This window comes from Mesoplodon bidens, assembly GCF_964165515.1.
Source record: "Mesoplodon bidens genome assembly, chromosome: X".
Classification (NCBI taxonomy): Eukaryota; Metazoa; Chordata; class Mammalia; order Artiodactyla; family Ziphiidae; genus Mesoplodon; species Mesoplodon bidens.
This window is the reverse complement of record NC_138163.1, coordinates 23,333,802-23,343,409: the sequence shown is the minus strand read 5'-3', so window position 1 is coordinate 23,343,409 and position 9,608 is coordinate 23,333,802. Positions and strand designations below refer to the sequence as shown.

The window sequence follows — 9,608 nt, the reverse complement described above, 5'->3', positions numbered from 1 at the left end:
ACCCCGACCACCCTCTAATAGCTAGCTTGTTTGTATAGGCAGGAGGATTCATCTCTCCACTTTAGATGAATAGATATTTTGTGAAAGATCTTAGAATTGCTTGCCTCATTTACTGGGGAAAATCTTATAGAAAGTGGCCTTTAGGGACACTTTTACTTGGAAAATTACAATACTAGTACACATGTCAAGTCTTAACACACTTAACATTTGCTTGTTGAAAGTAATTCATAAAATCAAAGATTAAACATGTTTTACTCTTTCCTCACAAGAACATAAAAATTATGGAAGGGGAACTTAACAGGAAATTTAAAAAAGGTAACACAATCTTTCCTTTTAGTAGTCCTTGGGTAGTTATGATAGAATAGGTTCCACTTTTGTTTGTTTCTTTGAACAGGGATTTTGGTCCAAAGTTTTGTTTGTTTTTAATATCTGCTTCTGCCTCCCCCTCTATCAGATCGGCTTCCTCCACGGCCACCACCTCTTGGTGCTCCGCGGCTTGAACTGCTGTAGGAATCTCGTGGAGGAGGGTACCCCCTTTCCATAGAAGGGGGAAGCCCTCTTTCTTGTCTGCCAACCCGATCACGACCACTTGAGTAGAGATCACTTCGGCTGCTTGAGTAACTGTCTCGACTTCCACCATATCCGTCACGTGAGCTGCTGTAATCATCATAGCGACTGCTTCCACCATAAGATGGCGGGGGCCCTCGTGTAGGTGGAGCACTACGTGAGTTACCTGCAGGGTCAATGGTCAGGTAATATGGCAACACTATAAATTGTATATATACAACATTTAAATCTGAATTTACAGAATTCTTGTATTAAACGTTTACTTTCTCAACTGGGAGGTTTTAAACTCTGCCATTGCTGGCCATTAACAGGGATTTGCTCATCTGCTGAGATACGGAAATGGATGGGTTTTAATGTTTGTTTGAAAAGACTGAAGACGGTGTGTATTTCAAGAGGATATTCCAGACAGCTTGTTATTTATAGTAGACACTCAGCCACTTTCCAGTGATAAGTTGCAATTTTGAACTGTAGACTTTCCTTCATATTGCAATGGTAAACATTTGATCTTGTTAATAAAATTTTTAATTGTATTTTCACTGTTGGGGGAAAACACATAAGGCTGCCAATTTAAGCAAGCAAAATCCCCTCCAAAGCAAGCCAACAGCCTCAAAAAAAAAAACTTAGAAAAAACAAAAGCCCCTCACAAGACTAGGAAAAGCCCAGCTGATTAAGTTACCCCCTTAAAAGCAAGCAAACATCCCTTTAAAAGCAAGCACCACAACAGCCTAATAAACTGGCTCATGAACCTAAAAACTCAAGCTGGTGATATTCAAAGACCCTCAACCAAAATCTTACCATAACTCTCATATGAATCTCTGTAGGAACCTCCACTTGGATGATCTGAATAGTCACGATCACGACCATAGCCATCTCTATCACTAAATTCAAGAAAAAAATGTATTACAAGCCCCAGAACATCAATTTTTACAGCAAAACATTTTTTTTTTACATCAAGCCATGGCAGCAACAGCAAAGTCACTTACCTATAGCCTCTTGATGGATAGTCATCACGTGAACTGGAATGACCATAATCACGGTAAGTATAATCTCTTGGTGGTGGTGCATAATCTCTTGTATCACGAGAACTTGGGTAATCTCTGCTTGAATAGCTAAAGAAACAAAAGTAACTTGGTTCATATTTTTGATGAGCTCTCCCCTTCAACCCCAAGTATTAATATTAGAGACAAAAACTACTATGCTTTTCTGTTACCTGTCTTTAGTAGAATATCCATCATCTCTTGGGGACAAATAAACATCTCTACGAGAGGGCAGGGGTTCCCTTCGAGGTGGACCTCCATAACTATCTCTTCCACGTGATACAGGAGCTTAAGGAAAAATGTCCATTTTAAAAACATACCCAGTGAAAAGTCAAAACGTGAATTTACATTCAGGCAATGAAAAGTAGTGATCCAACCAAATATGACAATATGGATGTAAATGTGGAAATCCTCTTTAAAATTTCTTATGTACACCAATCTTTTCAATGATCTAGGTAGTTTTAAGCATCACTTTTAGGATTCACCTCTCAATGCTTCCTTGTGTTATGGTGATAGGATAGACTGTCATAAGTGGACCATTTACCTCTTCCTCCCATTCCACTGCTGCTGCGAACTGGTCCTGAAGGGGCAGATCTTTTAGGAGGAGGACCCCCACTTCGTGGCGGTGGTCCTCTTTTTACTGGAAGTGGTCCCCTGGAAGAACTCATGTTAAAATTCATGGAATAACCACCATCATCTACATTAGAACAAAAAAAGAGAAAATCATGTTAATATAAGTACTAAGAAAAATCTATAGTTTTCTTTGCTTAATCAAGAATATGACCATTTCTGTTTACTTGGGGAATCCTGAGTTCTCACTCATACATGACTGAGCATGAGAACTGTACAGTGTAGAGTATACACAGAAAACTACATACAAGGAACTATACAAAGTGTATATAGTTCTATACAGTAGTCATCTATATAAGTCTGCACAGATTAGCAAAGTAGACCTGAAGGGTTCTCCTGAGGGTTTTCAAGTTAATGAGTTCACCTGGATAAGGAATAGCTAATTGTTAATTATTTCAAGGCATTGTAATTTAACTTAGGATGGTTTCTATGTTTTCCTTAAGTCAATCACTTTGGTAGATGAACAAGTGTTCTCAATTTCAAAAGCTAGGGCCTTTAAAATACTTATTAACCAAAGCACACACTGGTGTGTTTACAGTTCCTAACTTATACACCAAGCCTAAAGTAAACCTAAGTCATTACCCATGTGCCCTCCACGTGAGGGAGGTCCCCTGGTTCCTCCACTTCCTCCTCTTCCGCCTCTAAGGCCTCTTGGAGGGCCTCTGCTTCTTGGAGGTGGAGGTGGTCCACGTCTACCACTTTCAAATGATGGTTTAGTGGCTTGTTCTACCTTGATGGCTTTTCCATCTAAGGACTAAATAATATCAGTGGTTAATTATGGAAATTAAAAAAAAAAGAACTTGCAGATCCACTATGCACTGTGACACTAGTATGTCCTTCAAAATGTTGTACCTTTCTGTTTAGCATTTAAATGCCTAGTCTTTTAAGATACTGCTTATTTGAACTAAAACCTAAGGTGGATCCACTGTACTGCTAGTTCGGTAAAGTTTAAAACAATGCCAGACAATGACCAACTTATTAAGACAAATAACAAAAATCAAAAGCCAGGGATCCCAAAGTATAATACAGAATATTCTGAAACTGGAAGATTCTTGTCAAGAATACACTTTACAAAATTTCATTCTAAAATTACAAAGGGCTAGGATAAGAGGGTCCTGGAAAAGTATATACTCGGTAAAATTCAAGAGCTGCCCTAGACCAGACTTGGATAACATTATGCTATTTTACGTACTAGGAAACATGGTATTGTGCAGACAGTCTCACCTTTCCATTCATGTCTCTAGCTGCATCCTTAGCATCTGCTGGGCTTTCAAAGGTGACAAAAGCAAATCCTCTAGATTTGTTGGTTTCACGATCTTTCATCAAGAGAACTAAAGTAGTTTTCAGGGGAAAAAGAAGTGTTACTCTAGTTCAAACGGAAAAGCAAAAGTAAATCTGTAAAAAGAAAGCTCAGAACTTCTTAGAGGACAAAGCACGTTATCATTTCATGTGATCAATGCAATCAAATTCATCACAGCTTACTTTTTAAAATTACAATAACCCTGCATATACTTTCAGATAACTCACCTTCCACTATTCGTCCATATTTGCCAAATACTGCTTCAAGAGCTTTCTCATTTGTTTCTGTATTGAGGCCACCGATGAAGAGCTTTCCTGGGCGATCTGCTTCAACCATTTTTATCCCTCTGGTGAAAGTCTGTTGGAAAAAAAGTGTTAACCCTCCCTGGAAAAGTTTACCCAACATGTGTACTGGGGCTCATTTTTCTTGTTTACTAAAATCATTCCTTAATAGCATAATACACAGAAAGCAATTTTTTATAAACCTTACCAGGAAACCAATTTAACTAGTTCAGTGATAGCTGTTTACATTAAACTGGTTAAAAAAGCCAACTTAAGGGAATCTCCTGACGGTCCAGTGGTTAGGACTCTACGCTCTCACTGCCGAGGGCCCAGGTTCGATCCCTCGTCAGGGAACTAAAATCCCACAAGTCGCGCGGCACGGCCAAAAAACAAAAGCCGACTTAACTAATGCCTTTATTCTTAATCCACTTTCCACTTTGGCACTCTTAACCAAGTAACTACAACATTTCAAAAAGTGAATTTTAGCTGTAACACTAGATTTGTTACCTTTTAAAAATTCAATGATCACATCCCAATTACCCTAATGATTTTTTTAAACTGACTCAGTCAAGGTCACAGGCCAAACGTAGGTCCGTAAGACCAAGCCCTCTCCCAAGAACTCTGCCTTTCACTGAGATTTCCTAGTAAATCTAAGGACCAATTTAAAGTTTTAATCAAGTTATGACTCCCCTTCTTCACCAGCCCCTGCCCCGCTCGCTACGTTGTTGACTTTTTAAAAGCGTCAGTATCACCTCAGACAAAGTAACGGAACGTGGAAGCGCGCACTGTAACACTACGCACTCCATGACTGCAGCGGAACCCAATTAAAACCCGTCATTAAAAACCGCGTGGAAAACACAAAATGGCGACACTTGGATTCAACCCAGAACAACCGCCGCCGGTCAGGGGAGTAACTTTTCCCACCAGCGGAGGCTGAGAAAACTCAAAGGGCTTAAGCTCCAAGGCCGCCAATGAACAAGGACCCCGCGCAAAAGTGCAAGTGCCCGCCCGGAGCGCCAGCGCCATCCCAATGCAGGTAGCGACCACGGAGGCGCGGTCCCTCCTCGTCCCGCTCAGGCCCCGACCTCCGCCACCCCCCACCCCCAGAGGCGACAACCAAACTTTCTGGAGAGGTACACTACGAAGTGGCACCCCAGCATCTGTTCTCCTTCGACACTCCCAGCTTTCCCTAAATAGGTCGGCACCTCTGGGTTCTTAAAATGGCGCCCGCCACCCCCATCTCCAAGGAGGTAATCCCAAGTTCTAACGTGGCAAGAGTGAACGAAAAACAGACTGTAAAATGAGAGGACTCACGTACCGGAGGGGTAACGACGGTTTCAAGCTCCTACGAGCTCGCCGATGGCAGCTTCCTAGCAGCTCAGCACGAGGCACGGTGATCGATCCCGAGAGACGAAGCGAGAAGCCACTCGCACTACTGCGCAACGAGGGCGAACAAAGGAGACAGCAAACTTTATACTGCCCGGGAACGAGGCTCAAGGACCCGGATGGAGGCGGAGCTTAGAATTTAAAACGCGAAGGGTGGGGGAGCGGTTCCCAGCTTCCCCATTAGCTGCCTCCGCTGTTATTCACTCTTCGCTCCTCCCCTTTTCCTGGGCCCTCAGCAATCCAGCCGGCCCCGATTTCTAACCGTTTTCCCAGCCCCCACCGGTGCTCCACAAACCCGCGTTTTTGCTTTCCGCTGAAATGGTTCACGGGCTGCATGTAATAAAGAACTGAAATTTGTTGCGTGTTCCGGTGGGCCAGGCATGGTGCTAAACTTTACACCCATTAACTTATTTAATTCTCAAAACAACGTTGATGAGGATAGAATTATGCCAGTTTTGCAGAAATGAAAAACAAAGAAGTTTAGAATTATTGTATTAAAAATACATTTCCCCCAAATATCTTTAACAAGAATTTTTAGTGAATGGGGAAAATTCTGATAAATAAGTGTGAGGTGGGGGGAAAAACTACTAAACAGACAGATTATCCGTTTACATAGAACAATTACTGAGCATCTACTAAATGGCGGGGAGGCTCTGGGCTTGGCTGTGAGGGTACAACCCAGCAAAGCGAGACAAGGGCAATGCACCTCATTGGTAAGGCTGCCAGATTTAGCAAATGAAATACAGGATGCCCAGTCAAGTTTGAATTCCAGATAACAAATAATTTTTTTCAATATAAGTAGATCTCAGTATCATATAAAGTAAACTTATTCGCTGTTTATCTGAAATTCAAATGTAACTGTGTTTTTTATCTGCCAATCCTACTCGTGGAGGGGATTACAAAAATTTTTGATTTTCTAATTACTTTACAAACTAAAGAGGACATTTAAATACAATTAACAAATAAAACAATTGCATCTTGTGATTAGTGCCAGGGAAGAAATAAACTCGGGGCTTTGATGGACAACGTTTGGGAGACCAAATTCGATTTAGCCCTCAGGGAAGGTCTATCTGGAGAGGTGACTTTGGAGATCAGATCTGAAGGAAGAAAAGAAATCCGCCTCGGGAAAGCTGGGGTGGGGGTGGGAGATCCGAAGCTTTTCAGAAAAAGAAGCGCAAAGTGGAGGGAAAGAGGTTGCATGTATCAAGGGACAGAAAGGGATCCAGGGCGACCGGAATTTAAGGGGCATAAAATGAGGGAGCCAAGGTAGGCAGAACATTGGAACCCATTAAAAGATTGCAGGGGGCTTCCCTGGTGGCGCAGTGGTTGAGAGTCCACCTGCCGATTCAGGGGACACGGGTTCGTGCCCCGGCCCGGGAAGATCCCACATGCCGCGGAGCGGCTAGGCCCGTGAGCCATGGCCGCTGAGCCTGCGCGTCTGGAGCCTGTGCTCCGCAAAGGGGGAGACCACAACAGTGAGAGGCTCGCGTACCACAAAAAAAAAAAAAAAAAAAAGATTGCACGGGTAAGTGTGGAAGCAGGGACACCACTGGGGCTGTGCGAACAGACCAGGAGAGAGAAGACAGTGCCTTGAATTAGGGTTCAGCAGTGGATCTGGGGAGGAAGGAACAATGGCTAGGTGTGTATGGCAGGTAGCATGGACAGGATTTGCTAATGAATCAGATGGGAGAGCACTGGGGTGGAATTCAAAAAACAGGGTAAGTCATTATGGATGACTAACTATCTGGTATTAATAGGTGGTGGCCATTTATCAAAATGGCTGCAAAGGAGCAAGTTTGGGAATGTGGGCGAGGGTGAAGAAATCTGATGCTCAGACCAGAGATCAGGGCTAAATTTGTCGCTTTAGAAATAGTAATAAAACTCATCAGAGTTAATGAGACCACCAAAGAAGAGAATACAATGGGGAAAAGAAAAGAAGTCTGTATTAACTACTAAAAAATACATGTGGAGAGGAAAACACTAGCAGGAAATATGCTAAAAGGTTACCAGTTTATCTTGGGGGAGGGGTAGAATTTATGGACAATTGTCACTTTTCTTCTTCACAGTTACACTTACTCTGCCATGGTGAATTATGGTATATGCCAGGTAGGTGGTAGTAAATGATGCTCAGGTCATGGGTAAAAGCTCCAAGGAGCTTTGGAACCAGCTCTGAATTATGAACATTAATGGAGGGAATAGTACTCAGTGCAATAAGAATATTTGTCCTTTTTTCTTTTCCCAGCCAAATAATAACAAGTAAAGCAAAAGTCACGTCCACTTGCCTTCAGAATGAGTTATGTAAATTATTGACTATCGCGATAGTTGGGGATTGGCCAGATTGGCAAAAAGCACTTAAATGCTCGCCTCAGCAAACGGAGTCTGCACCCCCAGGCAGAACTAGGAGAAATCCCTCCACCTGGGCCAGCAGGTGCTCTTTCTCTCTCTCAGATCCAGGCAAAAGGACTAGAGGGCCTCTGCCGGACTAGGGGAGAACGGGGCTGATTTCTACCATAGATGTCCCTGTCCCCCTGGGTCTCTAGAAGGAAATGTGCCTCCCAGTGGAACAGATTACTCTGGTCTTTGCAGTTCGTGCTCAGGAATGTGGGAGGTGGGGAGTGGAGTGCTCTAGACTAGGGGGCCAGCACTTCCAAGGACCAGAAGAGAAAGGGAGGGGGTGGGAAATGGCTAGTTGAGGAATCTGTAGGAGAGCATCATTATGGCTGTAGCTTAGAATCTAGAGGTGAGACACAGAGGACAAAGCAAGTACCTGGAGAGGGAGGCAGAGGGCCTACTGACCTGATCAGAGGGCACTGGAGAGGGGAGCCTTTTTAAGAGGTGGAGTAAGATAATCAGATTTCATCTTAAAGAGATCACTGTGGCTGCAGTCCAGAGACTGTACTGGGGAAGGGAGGGGCAGGAAGCAGGGTGTTGCTGATGTAGTCCCAAGAGAGAGGGGATGTGGACAAGCTAAGTGTGAGCAGCTCTGGCCAACAGACAGTCGGGTAAGCAGGTCTCTCACTGCCCAAAACTAATCTCTGAATCCCATCCTTCCCCTTCATGGATCTTCGAGATTTTTCCCTTTACTTCTTTCTTTCTATTTACTCCTTTGGATTATCATTAAGTATAGTTATAATTTTCTTTTTACTCTAATTTTTCCTTTGCCTCATTGTTTCTCTCCAGATGCCATCTCAATGATTGACCAATGGTCTGAGGCCAGTGATTTTACTTCTCCACTAGGTATCCTTGGAATATAATCAGTGCTAAATAAATGTCGGCTGAATGAATTACAAGCTCTTTTTATCCTCCATGTTACTTAGTATGAGATGGGTGCATAGTAAGTATTTCATGAATACTGGTGGCCTTGTCTTAAATCCCAATTTACCTGAAAAGGGCTCACATTTTTTTTTTTACCTAACAAACAAACAACAATAAAAAAAACACTCTATAGTTTTAAAAGCTTCAACCTGTTAAATAATTAAGAAATAACCTTCAGTCATCAAGCTAGGGATCACTCTGAGATGAGTAAATTGAAGCTCTCCTGTCAGCCTTGCATTTTTACAGAAAGGGCAGATGTAAGGTCACTCTGCAGCCAGTTATGCCTGTTTTCCAAACTACAGAAAGATATCCTGCCACATGCTCTAAAAACGTCTGTTATCTGGTATGAAGCAAGGAGGAAGGGAGGGAAGAATTGTATGTGATTAAAGATTGGGAGGCTTTCCAAGCCACTGTCCAGAAGATAGCCTACTTAACTACAACAAGCAAGGAAAAAAAAACCTTTTAACCAATGTACGGCTCTGATATCTATATAGGAACTGGCAGAATGAGTGAAGATATAATTCTAGTGTATCTTTCTCTACGATGAAGGAGATGATGACTTTTAACCAAACTTCATAGTCCCTTAAAAGGAACTGAAGTATGACTTAAGAAACATTTCAAAATGGCTGGGAGTGGGACGGGGTGGGGGGGGGGTTGTGGCGGGTGGGGATGATTGATTTTTCAATAAATTGTGTCAAGACAATTAGAAAGCTGTTTGAAGGGGAAAAAAATCCAGATTCATACCACACTTTTTATTTCAAAATAAATTCCAGCTTAAATGTTTAAATGTAAAATGTGAAACCACTGAAGTACTAGAGGAAAAAATGGGTAGATGCTTTTATAATCTTGTCATGAGGAACATCCATCCTTTCATTCATTTAACAAATATTTACTCAGTGCCTATTATGTGTCAGCACTGTTTTGGGTGTTGGGAATACATCAGTGAACAAAAAGACAAAAGTCCCTGCCTACCTGAAGCTAACATTTTAGTGAGGAGGGCTAGACAATAAACAATAAACCAAATAAATTACAAAGTGTGTTTGAAGATGAAAGACGCTAGGAAAGCAATAGAGCAGAGTAAGAGGGGGAGGG

At 42.3% G+C, this 9,608-nt stretch overlaps 1 protein-coding gene across 1 annotated transcript; it reads right to left on the bottom strand.

Moving 5' to 3' along the window:
• Window positions 1–233: 233 nt before the first annotated feature.
• Window positions 234–5,278, bottom strand: RBMX (RNA binding motif protein X-linked). Its single transcript, XM_081221256.1, has 9 exons — window positions 5,134–5,278; window positions 3,762–3,891; window positions 3,459–3,565; window positions 2,817–2,988; window positions 2,149–2,301; window positions 1,778–1,892; window positions 1,551–1,676; window positions 1,363–1,445; window positions 234–733 (listed from the first exon to the last, which is right to left on the bottom strand). The coding sequence occupies exons 2-9, from the start codon at window positions 3,868–3,870 to the stop codon at window positions 423–425; spliced, it is 1,176 nt and encodes a 391-aa protein (XP_081077382.1). The 5' UTR covers window positions 3,871–3,891; window positions 5,134–5,278; the 3' UTR covers window positions 234–422.
• Window positions 5,279–9,608: the final 4,330 nt, after the last annotated feature.

Bases quoted from the DNA above. Each gene is read 5' to 3' on its own strand.
- RBMX (XM_081221256.1), bottom strand. From the start codon at position 3,870: ATGGTTGAAGCAGATCGCCCAGGAAAGCTCTTCATCGGTGGCCTCAAT. The intron at 3,566-3,761 runs GTGAGTTATCTG...AAACTACTTTAG, and splicing joins ATATGGACGAATAGTGGAAG to TTCTCTTGATGAAAGATCGT. The intron at 1,446-1,550 runs GTAAGTGACTTT...TCTTGAATTTAG, and splicing joins TATCCATCAAGAGGCTATAG to TGATAGAGATGGCTATGGTC.